At 35.5% G+C, this 21,720-nt stretch overlaps 1 protein-coding gene across 2 annotated transcripts; it reads right to left on the bottom strand.

Annotated features, from left to right (window-relative positions):
- Positions 1-6,102: 6,102 nt before the first annotated feature.
- Positions 6,103-16,636, bottom strand: STX2 (syntaxin 2). 2 transcript variants are annotated; one of them, XM_010288325.1, is made up of 10 exons: positions 16,568-16,635; positions 15,971-16,070; positions 14,413-14,487; positions 13,359-13,432; positions 13,046-13,154; positions 11,303-11,376; positions 11,053-11,190; positions 9,509-9,619; positions 7,996-8,123; positions 6,301-6,592 (listed from the first exon to the last, which is right to left on the bottom strand). In XM_010288325.1, the coding sequence occupies exons 1-9, from the start codon at positions 16,586-16,588 to the stop codon at positions 8,040-8,042; spliced, it is 786 nt and encodes a 261-aa protein (XP_010286627.1). In that variant the 5' UTR covers positions 16,589-16,635; the 3' UTR covers positions 6,301-6,592; positions 7,996-8,039. The 2 variants fall into 2 exon arrangements, with proteins under 2 accessions (XP_010286628.1, XP_010286627.1); XM_010288326.1 differs by lacking the exon at positions 7,996-8,123 and having other exon boundaries at positions 6,103-6,592; positions 16,568-16,636.
- Between the last annotated feature and the right edge of the window lie 5,084 nt (positions 16,637-21,720).

Genomic DNA, 21,720 nt, shown 5'->3' with positions numbered 1-21,720 from the left:
CGTTCTCACTCCTCTCCCTGGCTGCAGTTGCACCTTTCCCCACCCCCCTTCTTAACTCTGTTACCCCAGAGGTGTGAGTGAGCTCTAAATGAAATGGCTTCTCTAGCCCCTTGCCAGCATTCAAAGGATTTGCTTCCCACTTTCCTAGTATAAAACCTAGTGATGAATTAAAAACAAAACAGGATTTAGTCACACTTTTAAAGGACAGCACCTTTCATGACCAGGAGCCTCCTGTTCTGCAACAGTGACAGAACACAAGTCAACCGGCCACGTCACTCAATGCTTGAGCCAACGCACAGCATCTACACTGGGGCCAAATTCTTGGAGAGGTGTGTGAAGAGTCCTGCTGGAAAACCCTCGTGAAAAGCTCTGGAGGGAGAAATGCTCATCCAGATAATTAAACCCGTAGCATAAAATTGTTCAGATGAGCTATGAAGAGAAATAACATCCTTCCAAGACCACTGAACAAACGGGACTAACAGTGAAGGGTTTGTCCCTTTAGAATGCATCATGGAAGCAGGAGAAGTCTCCTTCCCACATCCCTATGCCCTATCCCCCAGGACAGAGGATCTCTTACTCCCAGGCTACTTCAAATGCTGGAGAGCAGGGTTGCAACAGCGGTTGCTCTTCTTCTGTAGGAATCCTTTGTTACTTTTAATGGGGAACCAAATTTAGGCTTCATCTACAGCCACAGTTGTAACTCATGACTGCAAAGGGGTATACATAGTCCAAAGTTTTAATATCGAAAGAGCGAAATGTGCAGAAAATTTAGGTGTCAATACCAGTTACTTCAGTTCAACTTTCTTCCCTGAATCATTTCCCACATCTATAAAGTGCAAACAACATTTTCTACAACAATAGTGCACTACAACAAAGCACTTTGAAACCTGAGATTTTAAAGCTGTCTTCACTAATTTGGACATCCACTACTTAACCACGCTCTAGGTAAGAACTAGGCAATCCAACATTGCCAGATAGCTCGGGGCGGGGGGGGTGGGCCGGAATAACAGCTGTAGCAGCTACTCAGCAATCTTACAAAATCTTGCCAGTAATTTCCTTCCTCTGGCTAAAATAATCTCAAAATACAGATGGCTCTTTCAAATAAAAAGTTTATGCAGTTTTACTGTCTAGAAAGATGGCAAAACATCAATCCCATTTACGATTTTTAACAGTAACAGCAAACACATAGGATGAACTTTTAAAAGTTTCCTAGGAGTATTTGTTTCAACGCTCTCTCATGCACACACCAAAGGCAAAGACTGTCTAGGAAGCCCAAATGGGCACCGAGTAAGAACACTGCGCTCTGCCACACAGATCCTGTGTGATCTCAGACAAGTCATTTCAGCGGCTTGGATGAACTAGGACTTAATCTTCCAATTCCACACGTGAGCAGAACAGCTCTGTGATAGCTCTGATGAGTGTTTGATTTTACAGTGCCCTACAAATGGGAGCCAAGGAAGCCTTGAACAGGCTTTTGCGTAGTTGCATTTCCGTCGCTTTTACTTAGCAATATCTGGCTGGACAAAGACGCATTTCAGGTAGTATGAAATCACTCACGTTGAAGGAACCACTGTCTGACTATGTTTGTTGTGAAATATCATAGCCAGTCACACACCCCCATGCCGCCCTTGTCCAAAGCTCATGTATTTTACATTTAGTTTAGAGTACGGTCTTCAAAATAACCATTTGTGTCCTTCAGTTAGCAGAAATTTGTTCCGCAAGCAGGGCAAGGGAAAAATTCTCAAGGCCAGATTCTCCTCTTACGAATTTTTAGACTAACAAAATGTTATTTTGCTTGGTGGACTTCCTATAGAAAAACAATTCCATTAATCCATAGAATACTAAGAGATACTGTTCTACTGTATGAACAGTCATGACAGAAAAAGCTTGATAAAAAAAAATCATGCTTGTATTTAAAAGACTCCATTAATCAAAATCAAAGGTGTTTCATTCCATGATGTAGAACAGTATGAGAATCTGGTCTGATCTCACCAATGACACTGCTTTGAGCCGGAGGTTGCACTAGATGACCTGCAAAGATCGCTCCCAACCCAAGTAGTTCTCTGATTAGATGATGTATAGCTGTTTACCATAGGCTCATGTCACAATACAGAAAAGGAGGAAACGTAAAGATTTCTTTACAACAAGCTACCAATATTATTACAGACACATTAATGCTTGTATGCCTTCTCATCTGCAAGCATCCACATCCCATTTCAGAAATTAACTTACCCAATGACAAAATCATTAGAGATTATGTAATAGCAGACTCAAAGTAAAACCTTTGTAACTACAGAAAGTTAACAGTTCCATGCAACACCACCAAATAACTTCGTCAAATATGTATTGAAGTTGCCTCTCCATTTTCTACAAGATTACATGAAAGGACTATTCTCTAAACAGAGTTGTACTCAGTGTTACTTTAATGTTGTCCAGCTCAGTTTACTTCCAATTGACAGTACCTGGCATGGGCTGACCCAATAGTCTCATGCTCTCCCTGAAGTACAGCTAAAGGAAACATGATTTTGTATGCAAAATAATCCATTTTCTTCCCAACACACGCAGTCTGCTATGTATTATTAGCTATTTGTATTACAACTTAGCCATTTGCTAAGAACTACTTTCTCTTGAACATAAAAATCCTTCTTTACCCCCTCTGCAGTAAAATGGATTCAAAAGCAGCCACTAAAAGCATTCTTTACAAACACACACCGTAATTTTGTAATTACTTACCATTTCTATATATATATCCCTTTGTGAAAACCTGTATCCCAGAAGGACTTTTCTTCTTCAGAACCTAGTTACAAGTGCTTATAAAATGCTTTTTTTATTCCAAAACGCTCATTTGCAAGTCCTTCTACTACTGGTAGAAGGACTTTGCACATTCGACAGAGGTAGCTAACCTCTGCTGCAAGTGGCACGCCGTAACTGGCGGCCAACTACTGTACGTGGCAGAAGAGACTGAGCCGATTCACAGGTGCAGAGGCTGCCCCACTGACTGCGGCACGAGGAAGAATGCCACGGGTATTTTCAGAAGTTGCATACAAGCCACATGAACGCATCAAGTCAAATTTAACATTGAGTAACATAAGTCTTGAAACTACCACCCCCTGAAAAAAAAAAAAAACAAAAAACCACCGAGATGCACATCCAAGCTGTTCTCTCAAAGCTACAATAAGCACAACTGTCCAAAAGGGTGAGGGGGTTTTTAAATACAATTTTTAGACAGAAAATCACACTTCCTCGCAGGCAGAAGTTCCCTAGTTTCCCTATGTCTTCCAATTTTTATTCACTTGGCTTGTATTCATCAAAACTCTCATAGTGCTATGCTAAACAAATATTGCATTGCCCAGAAATGTCTGCTCTGTGTTTTAAACTACAGAACAAAGAGAAGCACATTAAAGACAGATTAATTTTTGAAACCGCTTTAGTTAATGCTATTGAATTCATTTAAGTTCAGATTTGGTGCTTTCTCCACAGGTAGTACGGCACCACTGTGAGAAGCAGCAGAGATACCCACACTTAGGCGTAACCCGACCATCTTGGTTGTACCGATCTTCGTAACAACAGCCATTTAACATGTTCCCTATTCTAAGATCCTACTGTCTTGGTTTGCCTTTACAGTCGAGTTTGCCTTATTAATTGCCAAGTTCAACATTCCCACTCCAATCCCGTTTTCGCAATACCACAAAGGCATATCTCACTAAGCACGACTGCTCAATTATATTAGTGAGAAGTCGGCCAATTCCCAACTTCTCAGTGCTTTGGTAGTAGCTCTGCATGCATATCCTCATCAGTGTTAAGAATGTTACAAAAGTTGTAATGACAATTTATTTTTGCACAAAGATAGCACTGACTCAAATGCACACAAATAAAACTGCTGTCAGCGGCCAAAAGGAGCGAGGCCACCAAGAGAAGACAGGTACAGCATCACCACTTGGGCAACACCTCTCAATGCCGCGCCAGCAGAGAGCTGTCAGAGTGGCAACCTGAACTATGTTTAAGCATCAGCACAGGCAGAACGACTCCGGTTACCACCTGTACATCAGAACCCTGAATCTATTCCAGAGTTTCCAACTCTGGGGTAGGCAGGTAAGAGGAAGTTATTTGAATTCTGCATTGTGAAAGATGCACTTTTATGAGGAATTTTTGAGTATACATGAATACCTTTATTCAAAAAAACGATTAACAAGTTTTTCAAGTTTAATATTAAAGCAAAATTCCATGGGCTAGTTTAAATTAATAAATCCTATCAATGCCTTCATAATTATCTCTACACCTACTTTGATCATCTCTACACCTTTTTTGGTAAAAGGTTTCAGGAAATACACTATTAAAACCCTAAGACCAAAGTACTGGTTGTTTGACATACATCCTTGCGAAAGCATACCAGCATTATTCAAACACTTACTGGAAATATTCACAAGATCGCAATAACATCATGAATATAAAAATAGCCACAACATACTTGCTTAGATAAATTTATTAGTGCATAGGTTAGAGATTTACTCCCCTCCAATATTAACAGAACAAAGAGGTTCATATGAAAAACAAGTTTTGTTTTGTTTAAAAACAAACTCATTGAGGCAGCTATATAACAAGTAATAAGTATGGAGTGGCCTATTCAAATTTCTGGTCTTGATGGGCAAAATATTGCATTACGAATAAAAAAAATACTCAACATGATGGGGTTGTGGGGTTCATTTTAGGTAACCAGCTGTTAAACAGCAGAACTGTTTTTTCCCCCCAATCTAATTTCTGTATCTGTATAAATAATATTTACTGATAAAAATCTAGAAAACTATAGAATAAAAATACATTTTACCTAGAACGAATACTAAGCCAACCAATTTTTCCTTACTTTGCATGTAAACTTCCTCAAAACAAACATCAGTGAGTGTTCTGGACTTAGAGGTAAAGAAATTTGTTCATTAATGAAGCTGAAATTTTTCAAGCAACTTCCTTATGGCTGACTTGCAAAAAGACCAATAATAGGTTTTTTTTTCTTTTTTAAATATGTTTGACATCTGAATAGCTCCAGCACATTCACAGTATGTTTGGACAGCAAAGCAAGAACATTCATACATACAATATAAATTGTAAACTTTGCTGAATTTTGTTAAGTCAACAGACTGAATTATAGTTTACTGAGTAACTTGGATCTCAGACACTTTCAATAAAACGTAAGTTTACCGACTGTGACCTTTTAGGACTGGGTTATTGCAGTTAACATTATAGTTGAATATTCGGAAACATTGACAAGTATAGTTTTAGACTGTGTTTAAAAAGGCACACATTATACTTTCCTCTAATTCTCTTACAGTGTAAATATATCTACATATCTACATGGATATCCTTAAACAATGAGAAGTCAAAAATTCAAGTTACAAATATTTTACACAAAAATACAAAAATAACCTGTAACATTAAATGCAGTTATTTGGTTACATTTGAAGGCTTTCAAGTCTTGCAAGCTAGCATTACAATAGATATGTATATACTAAAACACTTCATATATGTTATATAACACATCAATTTCCTAACAAATCAGTGTCTTAGTTTTTATTATGTTTCAGACTTTTCTGAGTGAGTTTATCCCTATGTGCTATATTCACATATCAACATTAGCACACTTCTGAGTAAGAAATCTTGACTTGGCTTTATAGAGAAGAGCGTGATTTCTGTCATATTCATATGAACAAGAAGGCTAAACTGATCCACCAGTTTCCTTTGCAGAGGAATTGTAAAATTATCTGCTCAAATTCAGTGTGCTTCATTACTGCATTCTTTTACCAGAAATGTTGCAACTACCTTTTTACTATAAAGGCAAGGAAATATTTAAAGCAATTAACCTTAGTCACATTGAAAGAAAAAAAAAACCCACCCCACACCTGGAAAGTGTAAAAAAGTTGCATTTTTTTTTTTTCCTTCTCAAGTGTAATGCAATAGGCAGACAGTTAAATAAGTAGTCTTTTCAGGCTAAAACATTTTAGCACTTGTTGGAGGAAAAATTTTTATGTAGAAAGCTTATACAAGTTAAGGTGACTAAATAATTAATACACTTAAAAGACAATGCTACATCTCATAAAACTGTTCACGAGAGTGCTAACAGCAGCAGCACTGGTAAGGTACTAAAATTCATGATGAGAATTATATTAGCAATCGGGAAAAAAAAGCCAAACAGTCAAAACTCAATAGTCTCTCAACTCCCTATTTAAACTGTCTGTAACACTGAGATATGAAAAAAATCCTAAGTTACTTCAGTTCAAAACAAACAAGACCAAGTTTCAGTCTTCCAATTGTATAGTTTATGGCAAAAATCCATACATATCCTCATACATTCTGATCTTCACTTATAAGTAAACATTAAGAGTGATTTTGTTCTCATTTTTAACCACTAGCGATAGGTCATCATCATGGAACAGTATAAGGCATCATTTATTAAAAAAGGTTTGGTTTTACTGAAGATGTAGCTTGGAGTTTCTGAAGGTTCATAACTCTTGTAATGTGCTTGCTATGATAGTGTTGTTGCTAGGATAATTCCAAGTATCAGAAGCAATACAGTTACACATATAATTATGAACATCAATTTCTGCAAAAAAGAGAGAAAAGTTGATATTGAAATACCTTGTCAGATACAGAACTGTTTACATACGTGCATAGCCACATAAAATTAATACTGCTGATATCTAATCTGTGTGTTTTCTTTTGAAAGAATACTTACTGTTACAATTTCTCGTTGGTTAGTCTTTCTTTTCTAACATACATGTAACCATAGTTACAAGATAGAGCTATCTTCAACACTTCTATATTTTTCTTCACAGAATAATTGTTACTACTCATACTCAACTTCTGTAAGTATTATTACATACAGAAACAATGAATAGTGAACATTTACTTATCAAGGTCAAGTCTAAGTACAGTAACATTGCTTACTGCCACCCTCCTTAGATAAATATTTGTAGCCCGCTCAAACCTTTGCAGTTGCACACTTAGTGGAATTCAATAAAACCTCAGTAAAAACATTATGTAGGTAATAGCTCAGAAGAGCTGCAAGGTTCAAAAAAAGGATTTTATGTAGACGCAAAGTCTAACATTAGGACAGGTATTTCTGACTATAAACAATGACAGAGCAGTTCCTGTATCTGCCCATAAACCAAAGCTGAGAACAAACTAACATCAAAACTAAAAACTTCGATTTTAAAAGAGTGTTAGTGCAGAAACCACAATTCCCGATTAGCTGCCTGAGGTGACATCCCACTCACAGCCCTTCACATATAGTTTGAGGATACTACATGTAAAAAGTTGAGTTTCTATTGGACTCAGAAGAGTTAACTGCTATTTCCTACTTAGCCTGGCTAGGTGTTACTGCGACAAGAAATGGTAATTAGTACAGCAGAAGTCTGAAGATTGAAAGAATTCTCAAATTTATGTCCTAAAATCCCAGAATCTTTGCAGACTTCCTTTTACAAATACATTGTTATCTCCCACTGTTTCATTTAGTCTACTATTAATAAACAGCTTCCAAGACAGACATTTTAGGATGTTCTGCAAGGCATAATAGCTAACTTCATGGTTGCAGACATCTACTTTTATGAAAGCCCTACTTAAAACCGCAGAAAATGCCATTCGATAAAGTTCCAAGTGTAACTAGTATTCCATATCTGAGTGCAAATTGTTTGCTGATGTGAACTTTCGGTATTAAAAAAATTCCAAGGACTGAGAAACACTAACTGGACTTTTTGGTCTCATTTCCTTCTGCGTTTATGAGCTTTATGTAGTGATTGTGTTCTGTAAATTTAGCAGCTTACCACTAGATGTCAGTTTTCAGCATTCACATGCATAGCACTTGTACAGTAGGCAGAGGTAGAGAAGATCCTCCCGTGCATCTCAAGCCTACCCCCCCAACGCTAACTGTACAGGTATTAAAGGTTAGTAGAACAATACAAGTTACCAGAGCAAAACAGGAGCAAAATTAGTTGATTAGTTACTTACTGCCACACTGGCAGGAAGTCATGCATGCTGAGGTTATCCAAGCATCACCGAACACCAACAGACAAACCAATAATTAGACCGATTACGGCAATCAACACCAATGACACAATGATAATTATCCACATTTTCTGTCAAAAAAACAAGGTAGTATTATTTTACTATTAAGCACATTAAGATTTGCATTTATTTTCAGTTTTTAGATCCAGGTATTTTTATTAAAGCCTGCAGTATTCTCAAATTGAGATAAATTTATCTGTATACTCTTTCATGCATAAGAATAAGCATTTTTAAACAGTGTTTACAGGTAAGCTAGTATGATTAATACCTACATATTTATCAAAGATGAGAAAACCACCATTTATAAATGCATTAAGTGGGCTCTTTTGACACTTCTTAAATAATTTAAAAAAATATAACAGGTATGTTGATTATATGTAGACATCTATCTCTATAAAGATATATTATTCCCTCAAACCCAACTCACCATAAAAAGCCTCACAAAATTGCACAGCATCTCAAAAGGGGAAAATAAAACGTCAGAGGAACAGTTCATTCACTCTGCAGTCATATAGTTACAGAATACAAAAATAAATTACTTAGTTTGATTTCAGAATATATTATTTAGCTTTCTGATGGGAAGAACGAAACTTAAACACAAAACAAGTTTCCATGCCAATGGAAAATGCCTGAATATTACTTTGAACCCAACTCATCCACAAAATTGAGTGTCATGGTTTAAGGTCACACCCCTTCCAGAGGGAAGGTCCCCCTAATCTAGCAAGAACAAGAACACAAAAGTAGTTATCTGTAAGAAAAATAATTACAGATGGAGGGGTTTTTTGTGTGTGTGTGGTTTTTTTTGTTGTTGTTGTTTTTTTTTTTTTTTTTTTAAAGTAAGCCTGCTACAGCAAAACCAGTAATTTTATTTTTCCTGCTAACACGGTAATTTTATAGCTGTAAGTCCAGGTAAGTTTACCAGTGATAAAGATCCAAAAACCTTTACGCTTATTTAGAGTCTGAATAATTTAAGGTATCATGATAGTTGATAAATCCACAGGCTCTTTTATCTACAAGCATAGTATCTTAGTTCTTCTTTTGGGGTTTTTATACTCTGTAATGACAACTTAAGTGGAAAATTGTGAACATAGCCTTAGCTGTGCATGAATTGCTTACCCATTTTTGTAGTACATGAAGTTTCTATCCTTGACTGGTAATATTAATTTTTAATATAAACTATAAAAAAAATTCACAGAGGAAATGTTTTGATTTCTTCCAGATTATGGTTTGTTCATAAAATCCTTTGGTAAATCTTCCTCTATCATACAGTAATTTCTAACAATGTGTTCTAATTTATTTTAAAATATCACAACTACAAAAAAGTAAAATGTATATATTTGTTCTACCTTGAAGGACTGAGTACAACAAGAACAAAAAAATCAACTAAGACTGGAGGTTGCCTCATACTGTACTAAATTAACATACTGACTAGCACAATTATAGATAGATAGCATACCCTTCGTGCTTTACTTTGATATTTAACTGCCTTTTTTGTTTCTTCTTTTGCATGTTCCACGTAATCTGATGCATTCATCACATTCTTTTCTATGTTGTTGATCATTTCACCCTTAAAATGAAAATTTTGAAGAAAAAATTTTATTACTGAAATCCATGTATCCTTCTTTCCTGAACCTAGGAGAAGAAAGACTATAGAACATGAACAATTATTTCAAACAAGTGTATAATGTGCATATTAGTGACTGATATATTTTCTGCTTTGAGGTGTAAAGGATAAAGGGAATGAGAAGCAAGGGCTCAAAGTTCTAACCAAACAAGGAACAGTCACAGGCAGGGCAGGCATATTTCTCCCTTTTGCAGGAACAAATACTGAACACCTGAAAACATACCTTTGAATGTGAAGTATGTTTTAACAAGCAAAACTGCAAATGACATACTAAAGAGATCAGAAATCCCTGATGTGCCTGGAAGCGGGAAAGGGTATTGACTATTCTGACACACGGTTCAACAGTTATTTATCTAAGAAAACGCACACATATAATAGCAACTTCAAAAGTTCCTCAGAATTGAGGGTTTAGAATGTCAATACATAAGAACTTCAAATTAATCATGAAGAATGAAATTTGGTAATGAAATGGAGGATTGGTGAAAAATTACAGTTAAGTCTTATTACCTGTGTTTCTGTCCGTCAGAAGAAATAATCAGCAGCAGTAAACAGCAAAGCATTAAAGAATGATGCACAAGTAACTTTTGTTCATCTCCAATTCAAAAGAAAACTGCTACCAATTTGCCTTGGCTATATATTTCATATCAAAGCAACACACGACTTGTAGAACAAAACCCAATCAAAAAACCAACAAAAAAAAAAGCCCTTTTCAGGAAAGCCTCTCTGCTGAACATTATTCTTTTCGCTTTCCTGCATAAGTCAAAGAATTTTAAGAACAGTAGTTAAAAAAACTTTTTTAGATAATTGGTATGTAAAGACTACAAATAGAACAAATGTATGTACATGTCAAAACAAAGCTTAGGAATATAAGAGACTACTTGAATGACTTGTCAATTCCTTTACATCCATGCTAGTTATAACAGTATTCATACCTTTGTATTATATGCAAGTTGCATTACGTCCTTGCTAAGGCACATTTTATTCTACCACAGTAGTCCTTGACCATGTCTGTGAGAACACTAAATTCCCAAGATATTAGCAAAGATTCTAGGACAGAGTTGTTCTTACTTAAATATGCACAAAATTTTCAAGTATATTGCAATATAAGCATGTTCAAGAAAACATTAAGTACATCAAACTGGAAAGTCTATACTTAGTTATTCATAGCTTATACTAGGACTGCATCTAGCTTGTACGTTTTTCTAAAACAAAACAAAAACCCTTTAGTGTTTTAACTTTCACACATTCTAATGACAGTTAAAAACCACTCTAAGTCTGTATTATCTGAATATAAGCAATTGTTTCTGCGTATTTCAAAGAGGAAGACTGGGGGAAAAAATCCCACTTACGTATAGCGTTTGAATTGGCTTATTTACCTGAGTCTCGACAAACATTGCCATGTCCATAAACATTTCATGTAGTTCCCGTATGCTAGATTCGAGTTTCATAATATCCTTGTGACGTGACTCAATTTCATTCAGAGCTTGCCTAGTTATTTGAGAGTCTGATATAATCTTCAGGAGAATGAAAAAAAGATATGGACATAAGTAAGTATGTGCTGACATAGTTATAAATAGCAGAGGCAGCAGAATGGGAGAGAGACATAACTGGACCAGAAATACATACATCAGAAGTGAAAATTGAAGGATTACCACTCTCTAACATTTCTTCCAGTTCCTCATCAGTGGTGGTCTTTCCAGCTAGGATAAAAACAACAGTGCTTCACATAATATCACTTATTCATTATGGAACATAAAATTTTACCATACCAGAAGGGTGACAACTCGAAGAAAATTATTGTATTGAGCATTTCTCATGATAAACCAATGCAGTGTTCAGCCATTATCAAGAGCCATTTTGCATATGAAAAAAAACAGAAAATAGCAAGTAATAGTTGGAAAACAAAAGTAAATTCAAAGCTACGATGGAGAATTCCTGGGGGGGCGGTGGTGTCAAATTGAAGTTGGATCAGAAATGTACATATGTACATATGAACCTTGTCAAGTGGAGTGTTCTTCAGAAGGAAGAAATTGAGATACAGGGTATTTACGTAACATTCAACATTTACGTATTCTATCATGTCACATTAGCACCTAATTTTTATTGCCTCACCACTGTGTGGGCAATAAAATCTTCACATTGATTTGATTTTACAAACACAGGATTACATTCATAATCCACATAGAAAAGATGATTCCCCATAAAGTACCTCCAGTTCCACTTTTCATAACACATCTAACAATTTATGTAGTTTATTATTGCACGTTTAAACAAACTGAATCCTATTGATCACACGGTATGACAAATGCAACTGTTATGAATTACACAACATATTCAAGCGATTTGCATTGTACAGTTTTAAAAATTACATATCAAATTCCTGTTCTTCCCATGTAAAATAAATTTAATATCTATAGTAACTTATATAATTCTGTCCTATCAGATGAAAGTTACATTTTGAATATTACTTTCTGATCTTAACACCCAAGAATGCCGCAAAACCTGCTTTAAAATGTTAAGTGCGGAGGAAAGGCTGAAGGCTCTAATTGGTTCGTAACAACATTAACTTAAAAGAACCATGTCCTGGGGTGTTAGCGTCCCTCCCCTCAAACATACAACTAAAGAAGAATTTAACTTGCCTGATAAAGTTCACTGAAATGCTGAATTGAACCATTAGCATGAGAGGCTAATGACAAATTTGAGAAGCACGTGAAAAGCGAAGTCTCATAATTTGCCAATTTTTCTATTTGCATTTCCTATTTCAGCAATATAGGCATTTACTTTTACAGGAGATATTAAAACAGGCTAATTTTAGGTACATTCCTTCCAAGCTAGATGCTGTAGTTCTGAATACTCCTTGTAATAATCAATGATGAAATCAGTCAAATGTGAATCAGTCAACAAATGATGAGAGTACATCTAACAGCAGCACTGATTTTATGTCAGTTGAACTTAACAAATATTCTTGTTGGTAAAAATGGCATAGCATTAAAAAAGATGCTGTGCTGGTTAGCATCTTAATTTTGGAATGGCTTTTCCTAACAATTGCTATATTCAGAATGCAGCTTAACATTTCATTTGAAGCTGCAACACTGGAAATACATGAAACAAGGAAAAAGGCATTTTCTTTAATAATTTTCAACCTAAAAGAAACAATTTAGTGAGTTTTCTCTATTTTCATTACAGCTGTTCTGACAAGTAGTATCAGAGTTTATTCCAAGCGAGATATCGTTTCTTTTCCCTCACATGCTTCGATAAGATGTCCAAGATACCTGAGACTTTGTACCATCTTTAAGTAATAAGCAACAAGGGACATACTAACAAACAATACAATTAATCTGTTTAAAAAAGTGTATTCAGGTCACTTACTTATCTCTAATTGTCTCTGTATCCGACCTTTGCTGCGTTCTCGAAAAAGAGTTTGGGTCTCGTTGTATTCCGTCATGACTTCCACAAACTTGTGAGCTAATACAGAGTGCTGTTTTTTGAGGATTTAAAAACGTGGAACAAACACGTTTATTTTTTTTTTTATATAGCAAATACTATTGCACGACAACTGAAAGTGGTATTTACATTCCAACAAAATAGAGCATGAAGTTCTGAAACTATTTCAGAAAAGTGAAACTCTTCTCTGATTTACTAGCATCCTTTTATTTTCATTGAACTTACTATATGATCATACCTGTGTTTTTCTTATCCTGAGGTCCACTGATGTCCGATTAGCATTTTCACCCTGATCAAAGCTTTGTTCAATAGCTAGGAACAATACAACAATATTGAGAGTCAACATTCAGTATAATTATTTATTAGTGTAGCTCAGTTACTTTGTAAATACTATTAATTATTACTTTTTTCATGTACAAGGCCCCCATAGACATATTTATCATTGCAAAGGGAGGGGAACGGGGGTGGCAGCAATATATATATATGTATGTAAACATAAAAATTTTAAATAATTTTGGTAATTGGAACAGATCTTAAAACACAGCAACTACTTCAATACTCAGAGTCACACTATTGTCTATTGCTCCAGAAAAATTTCAAAAGCTGTAACAAAACGGGCTGCTTTTACAGTTTAAACAATAAACATCACACACTAGTTTTTATGGAAGGACAAAAGCATATAATAATTTTAATATAGTAACATAAAAGCACTGAATGTATTTAAAAACCTACGCTAAACAATTAAGACATACTCACAGGGTAAAATCAGAGCAAAATTAGCTAGTCTAAACTTAAATACAATAGGTGCTCTAGAACAATTCCCTATGTAGATATTTATGCCATGGAGACTGTCTTTTGGCAGTTAATCTTCTCCCAAAACATCATCACCAAAAAAATAGCATTACAGTTGCAGAATACATTTCTACAGAGAAGAATTACTTTGCTTTGTAATTTTCTAGATTATTTCTGAAAGCAAGCAAGCTCTTTGTCCTGTTCTGCAAACTAGGCAGTGCTGAGACCTGGTATTTATCAGTGGTGAAGCTTACCAAGGAGGAGTAAAGTAGAGGACGATACCATTACTGACGGTACTGGCATGGGCTGTACACTAATTGGCAGGGAGGTGGTTCTTGCTCTTTTTTTTTTTTTTTTAAAGAGCTGTACAATACAATTTATGCATACATAATAGAGCTTTTAAAGTTTAGAATTTCAGCTGCAATGCATTAAGTTTGTAACACTGCTACCACCCTGAATCATTACAAGTGACAGTAGTTTTATTTCTCCTCACAACTTACCCTTTAACCTGGCTCGGATTTTATTAGCGATCTTCTTTATTTCCTCATTTAATTCTTCAAGTTCTTCCTTTGTTCCTTTAAAAAAAAAAATTTTTTTAAAAAAACTGCTAATGACTGATAGTAGTAAGCCAGCAACTATTACAACTCTTCCTGGCAATCTCATAATTGTATTCAGTACAACCATTCAGAGAAGAAGTTTAATATACTCCTAAGTATTTTAAATATGATTTTTGTAACAGCATACTATCAGGTTCCTGCTTCTTATGACAGGCCCTTACACTTGGGAAATGTTATTGCCAAATCACCAACTAAACCAGGTGATAAAATATTCCATGTTTTCTCTTAACATAACACTTTCAGGGTAATATTAATTTGCTGGTCAAAATTAAACTTCACTGAAGTCTATCAAGTGAAAATACACATTTCTCGCGCATTTTTTTAGTTCTGTTGTTTATCATGGACTCATTGCTTTTACCCCAATTAACATAACTGTACCATGCATGGCCTATATTTTAGAAGAATACTATACAGAGTATTCATGAAGAACTTAGCTAGAGCTCTGTTATTGGGTTTACTTAAGACACTAGATTCACAAAAGCATACATAACTTACAAGCAGTGTCATGTTCCTACTCAGTTCAGATGCATGAACAAGCACAATTTTTAGCACAAACAAAAGCTGATAAATGAGCTGAGACCACAGATTTTAAACAATCAGATGAACCCTTATTAAACCTGAGATTCATTAACTGCATATGATTGTTAAGACAAAAAGCAGTCTGCAAAATCGTTTGTAAGAATACAAACATACGCCCATCCATAAACAAAGAAAATAAGGGGAAAAGAAAAACTAACATCTGAAGTTCAGCTTTCATCAACAAGATAAATGTTAAGCTAGCGTTGCAACATTCCACAGAAATATCTCAGCATCTTTTCTTCCCTTTTCTTTAAACTCTGCCCACAAAGCCAGGCACGCCTTGAACTAAGGAGTGCTGACAACAGAGAAGGTTCCATGTTTCTGCATAAGTTCCCTAAACTTTTGAGTTCTCTGTTCAGAAAGCACATCTTCACTTCCAGCTTTGGGGCTACAGCCTCTAAAAACAGGGCTCCAGCATGGAACTCGTATTACCACTAAAGCAGCTGGCTGTAGCGTTGCTGTTAGACAGGCTCTTTCCCCTACTGAAGAACATGAGGAGATGATTGCTTTACCGTATGAGCTGCAGTTGACAACTTCAACATTTTCACTAGTTAAAAGAAATGCAAGTAGTCCCTAGATTCTCAGTCTCAAGATACCATATTAAACTGAGCCTTGGTCTAACAAAGGTTTGGATGATACATTTTCAGAATATTTGTTGTATTTATTCAAACAAGATTTAAAGATAAAAATAAGCAAGTAAAAATATTAATTCAATATTAAATAGGGAAATATTTAAATAAATTGTGTTACACTTTGCATTCTTAACACCTGAAGTTCTATTCCTATAAATAGCTAAAACAAATAAAATTATTTCAGAGTGTCTAGCCACACATTTCGGCAATCTAAAAAAAGTGATACTCACTTCCTTCAGGATTTGGTGCTGACAGGATAATGCTGTGCTGCTTCTTCACTTCTTCGACATTTTGTGCTATTTTTGCTATATTATTTCTAAGTTCTTCAACCTAAAGGAGGAGAAATATGGTAATGGAAATATTAGAGTAATTCCAGGCAAAGATTTAAAAAGAAAAAAAATCTTTGGTAATAAATACTGTAAAGTACTTCAATGCAACTTTTATAAATATCTGACAGAAATCTCAGCAGAAAAGTGAAACATTTGAACAGCTTGCACTTTTTTTTTTAAAGAAAAAATGGTATTCTTAGAAGCAAATATATTCTGTATAGCCAAAAACATAAGCGTTACTATTCTTAATAAAATATATTTTAAAACTCTATATGCAAATTCCTTGTCAACAGGGAGTTAAAAACACTTCTTTGCAGTAAAGACGGAAAATACCCTGAAAGAAACAAGCGAAAGCATTACCAACTACCACAATTTGGCATACCACTACAAAGCATACTGGAGGGTGTACGTGGATGAAACATTAAACCTGATTACAGAAATGAAAAGGCACAGAGAGAAAACGAAGTCTTTAATGCATGGTGAAAACTGTAACTTTACCTGTTGGAAAAAGTTATCCATAAAAATGTCTTTTTCAATAACAACTGTCTCCCCATCTTCATTTCCTTTACACTGTAAAAGACAACAAAACAAATCTATGAAATAAAACTCAGTTTACTGTTCTGAAACAAACTACAACTTCTTCCACATTGCTACTGCATACACATTTATGTCAACAGTCTGCAAAGTCCAAAAAAGTCAGTCTTCCTTTCTGAGGACGGTAACCTCAAACCAAATAAACAGAGAGGTCAAAGAAAGTCATCTGACTACCACAAAGTGTGAATGCTAAGGCACAAACTCCTCTGTAAACAATTTCAGGACAGAACCAGTCGGTAAGCAATGTCACAGTTTTCATTACCTGTCAAAAATCATTAGAATACAATTTTGCATATAAATGTTCTCTCACAGCACAAAGGTGCTTCCATGGTGTGTCCCACAGGAACTGAAAATGTTATTTGGTTTACTGAAACAGTAAATCAAGCCCTCTCAAAGAAATACTCAGCAGGGTGCTGACAGCTGACTTGTGATGTAATGAACTACACATCCAATGAAAGGTAGAACAAAAAGCTATCAACATCCACTTACTAATTTTGCCCTTGGGTGTTTTCTAGGCTGACATTCCACACCACTTTAGACATAATTATGCTTCACTAAACTATACAAGCATTACATAATTGATAAACCCTTAAAATAGCAGCCAAGGAGGCGGAAGCTCAGGTTGACACTCTCACAGATCTCCAAGGCACACAGCCCAATACGTTCCCCGAGTCACACTTCCCCAACCCTTGAGCCGATCCAGCAGAATATATGGATCTTGACAGTAACTGAGATACAAATTTGCTCAAAGGAAGTGAGAATTAGCATGCATCATATAAAGACAAAAGACTTCCAGGTCCCATGTTCTCTAGTTCCCTCTGTAGAGCACAGACTGTTTGAACTGCATCAAATCAAAAGTAGGACAAAATATTATTCTACTATAAATTCAATGGGCTATTTGTTAGGAAAAAACCTACAAGATAGGTAACATTAAGGGATTTTTATGTTCAAGACTCCTATTTTCTTACAAGCCCCTCTGCCTTTGACCTTCAAACACCAATGTTGTGCTCCTAAGCCCCGATCCTACTACCCAATAAGCCCTTTGTTTCTGGTTTTATTAAATTAAGCGAGATGTGTATTATTTGCATGACAATTCTGCAATTTAATCCAATGTCAAATACTGCTATTATCTAATAAAGAAGGTTATACTCAATGATAATCTACACATCAAAATCTACTCAGACTGCTGCAAATCTTCAAGGAAAGTTATTCCTTGTACCTTGTGACAAATTCCTTTCCTGCAAATTCAGGGAGTGCTTAAAGTCTTATGACAATATGTTTGTCAGAGATCACCTGGTTTTTTATGCTCAGGGGGGACCATAATGCCTCAACTGAAATAAAGGAATTCAGATGTTATTGCTCTCCTGGACCAGCCTCCACTCACTCATAATGCTGTGTGTCATTACAGACTTTTTATAGCTACTCATTTTGGGAAGATGATTGCTAGAATGCAGTATCAAACAATCAGTCCTTAGGGATTGTAATCAATGAACAGTCTTGCTTAATACAAATAAGCAAGGAAGTCTGTGCCCAAATGAAGTTACCCAACTTTTACCCATACCAGAGACTGCAGTGGTATAAAGCTACCAGTTATAAAGTTAATATTTAATATGAGCTACCCTTTAAAGACCTTAAATTTCATTATCTATGTAAAAGAACACCTTCTGCTTACATTTACTGAGTAAAGAATAATCTAATTATTTATAACCACACCATCTATTTAGTTAATTGAACTAAAAATAATGAAAACTGTATCATCAGCTAAGAGACTCAGCCTGCCCGCTATCAGTTTGGTCAGAAGATCTTAGTAAAACATTAAACACCTCAGCGAATCTTAAACAAATGAAAGATACAGAAATCTTACTCCGAAGTCCTGGCTGTGGATGCCAGGCTGGAAGGAGGCAATCATCATGACCCTCCCTGCAGCCAGTTCCACATCCATTTCACACTCACATTTGGTTGCAATGACACCACTGACAGATGCTGCAGAGGATTTATGGACAGCCTACTTTGAACATCAGCACTTGAGACACCTTATAACTTGTCAATCTGTTCTCTACATTCCTAAATCACCACTTACCTAAAATACAGTTTATTTGCTAACTCTTTTCAACTTAAGTAATGCACCTTCTTCTGACAAGCACACAATTCATCCAAGAACTCACTTTCATCATCAAGTTTAGCAGAAACATATTGATTCTCCTAGACCTTACCTCCCCAGTATAAGCAGTATCACAAAAAAACAATAAAAAGTTTCACGTCAACACCGAGAGCAATCTAATGAAGTCTGTTTGCAGCTCATACCTTGACCTTGGAACAGAAAGTCTGGGCCATACAACTCCATAAACATTCATAGACTTATAAAATATATCAAGTTCCCTCAGAAGTTCGTTTTTATGACAGAATCCAGATATTCAGTATAATTTCTCAGCTCCAAGCAGGAGCTATCCTGATGGTTACAAAAAAATACAAATAAAACCCTCTACAAATCAAATATAAACATATTTTTCAAAGGTTATGTCTAAGATATCCTTAGAAACAACCAAGAGTAAAGAAGTATTAAAAGCATGTAGTTAAAATGATTCACGGATCAAGCAAGAAAAATAGTTTTCAATAGATAGCTCTGCATCCATGTCAGCATATAACAAGAAGGTAATTTTTGTGCCATATGGACAAAGCACTCCAAAGTTTGGATCTAATACATCACACCTAAGTAGAGGTTTACATCTTACCTCTTTCTTAAATGATTTAACAACAATAACAAAAAAGCCTGAATGAGTTTTATTAACAGATGTTTAAAAGGACATCTGTTTTTAATATCTGACACTGGCTGAATATGCTGAACTGATCTGAACACAGATCCTCCAGCTCTTTTTAAGTCATTTTAAGATGGACTTGTATCCATGACCAGCAAACCATGGAAGGCTGCAAGAATATTTTACATGACCACTGCTATGTACTTGCCCTGGTTTGTTTTTTTTCTTCCCAAATATCTACTATCAACCATTCCTGAAAACAGTGTATTGTATCAGTGAGAGACTTTTATTCTTTTTATCTTACACTCATTTGTGCTCAAAATAACTAAAACCAGCCTGGGATTTGATCGATTGTCCAATTAACTGCATTAAAGGAGAACTCAAATAGCCAAAAGAAGTCCTCTTTGGCCTGCTTAGAATAACTTAGAAAGGACATTAAAATAATCCCCTAGAAGTAGACAAATACAATTATGGTTGCTACCTTCTGAAGAAGCACGTACTTTACAAGACTTTCTAGCTAGAAAATGAGAGGAAGCAACATTATCTGAAAGCTATATAAACTGCATGTCTTCAACAATTGCTTTCTCCAGCAACTGTTTTCGCACTGTTTTAACTGCCTAAATACAGTGTATTAAAAAGAGTATCAAAAAGTTATAATTTTATGTTAACGAGCTACTAACATTGATAGTAACATTTCTGCCTCTTCTTTATAAAGATAAAGTGAAATCTAGGAAAACATCACAACTTGTAATGACAAAATAGTTTGCTTACTGTCAAATAAAATCCACATAAATGAGGACATGTAAACTTGAATCTACATTTCTGGTAAAGGAAATACAGTATTTTGCTAAAACACGTCAGTGTAGACTAGCTGAAGTAGTAGGATCTTTTAAACTCCTTGTGTACTACATTGGGTCTCTGTGGGAGATGGGGTGGATGGAACTTACATGTAAGGTACAACCAGAGTAATACACAATGGCAGTCTTGTATTAAGGGAAATTTTAGAGGCAAGGCATAGTTATTCCCGAAGATTTTGCAGGCCCAGGCCCGTTCAAAAACCACAAAGTATATGCTCTACTCTTCACTTAATCATTTAGCCAAATAAAATACAATGGAACTACAGTAATCAAACTGAAACAGTTTGGAAAATAGGCAAATAAATGTTAATACATTATTTCTTCAGATTATTTATTCCTTTTCAAAGCAATCTTACCCAAGTACAACCAAGGATCGCTGTTCAAAGCATTTATACTAGTAAAGGGAAAAAAAAAATCACTTCACAAAATCATAATCTTTTTTGATATTTCAGATAAAGACACAAGATGGAAGTTGCTACTTCCGTGAGTTCCTTGTGGAAATCAAGTTTTACAAAAGCCATCTCTCTCCAGTATGCAACTTTTCCAAAGTTCATGCCAGCTACACACTTTTAAGTGATAAAATGGAGACTGGTTCTTCAGTAACGTCTACCTTAATTTGACATTCAAATATTTTCTTCTAGTTAGAAGAAAACTTCAATTTTAAGTCTCTAAGCTATTTGTTAATTCTAGAGGCAGTGAAAATTATGTTGATGAATGTATGAAGCCCTTCAGCAATACTGACCATTGTGTTTAAAGTAGTAGCTTGCTGCAGTAATGTTTCAGTTCAGGAAGTAGCTTGCTGCAGTACTGTAATGTTTTCAGATGTCAAATACTAAAGCTGGCTAAAAACCTCTATGTTGCTTTAAAAACTTCTAACAATATCGGGGGGGGGGTGGGGGTTTGCTTGTGGTGTTTGTTTTTTTTTTTTTTAATTAAAAAGACCACTGCTGCTTCCCCTCAGAGAAAATGCAGCCTATATATTTAAGACTATAAATTAAAAAGCAAGTTCAGATCACCATTTGCTGCCTCCTCTTTCTGGGAAGTGTGCACCATCACTGAAATCTGGCACATATTCCTAAAACCTGGATATGTTTAGAAATAGGAAAGGGGAAGAAGTATAACTGAAAGAAAGGACAGATCTTTCCGGCATGATTCTGGAACATCTTTCCTGGTAAAGATTCAGTTATCTAATCATGTGAAAACTTCTCAGATGCCAATTTATCCTTTTGGAGAGGAACCTTAAGAGACTGGTAATTCCATCACTTAAAGATGGAGCTTCCAAAATGTGTGTTGTGATCCAGAAAATACGGACTTAATTTTAAGATGAATGAGCCCCAAACCTGCATGCAGCTCAGCACAGGCCAACTTCTACATATATGTGGGGTCCTAGGACTATCACAGGAACTCCTGTGTGCTCTCCATTTCCATTTCATTTCGGGGGGGG

This window comes from Phaethon lepturus, unplaced genomic scaffold (genome assembly GCF_000687285.1).
Source record: "Phaethon lepturus isolate BGI_N335 unplaced genomic scaffold, ASM68728v1 scaffold41805, whole genome shotgun sequence".
In the NCBI taxonomy this organism is placed as follows: domain Eukaryota; kingdom Metazoa; phylum Chordata; class Aves; order Phaethontiformes; family Phaethontidae; genus Phaethon; species Phaethon lepturus.
Note: the sequence above shows the minus strand (reverse complement) of the source record. Positions and strands in the feature narration are given on the sequence as shown.

Bases quoted from the DNA above. Each gene is read 5' to 3' on its own strand.
- STX2 (XM_010288325.1), bottom strand. From the start codon at position 16,588: ATGGATAACTTTTTCCAACAG. The intron at 11,191-11,302 runs GTATGTATTTCT...ATTCTCCTGAAG, and splicing joins CTTCAATTTTCACTTCTGAT to ATTATATCAGACTCTCAAAT. The intron at 9,620-11,052 runs GTAAATAAGCCA...TTTCATTTTAAG, and splicing joins CAATGTTTGTCGAGACTCAG to GGTGAAATGATCAACAACAT.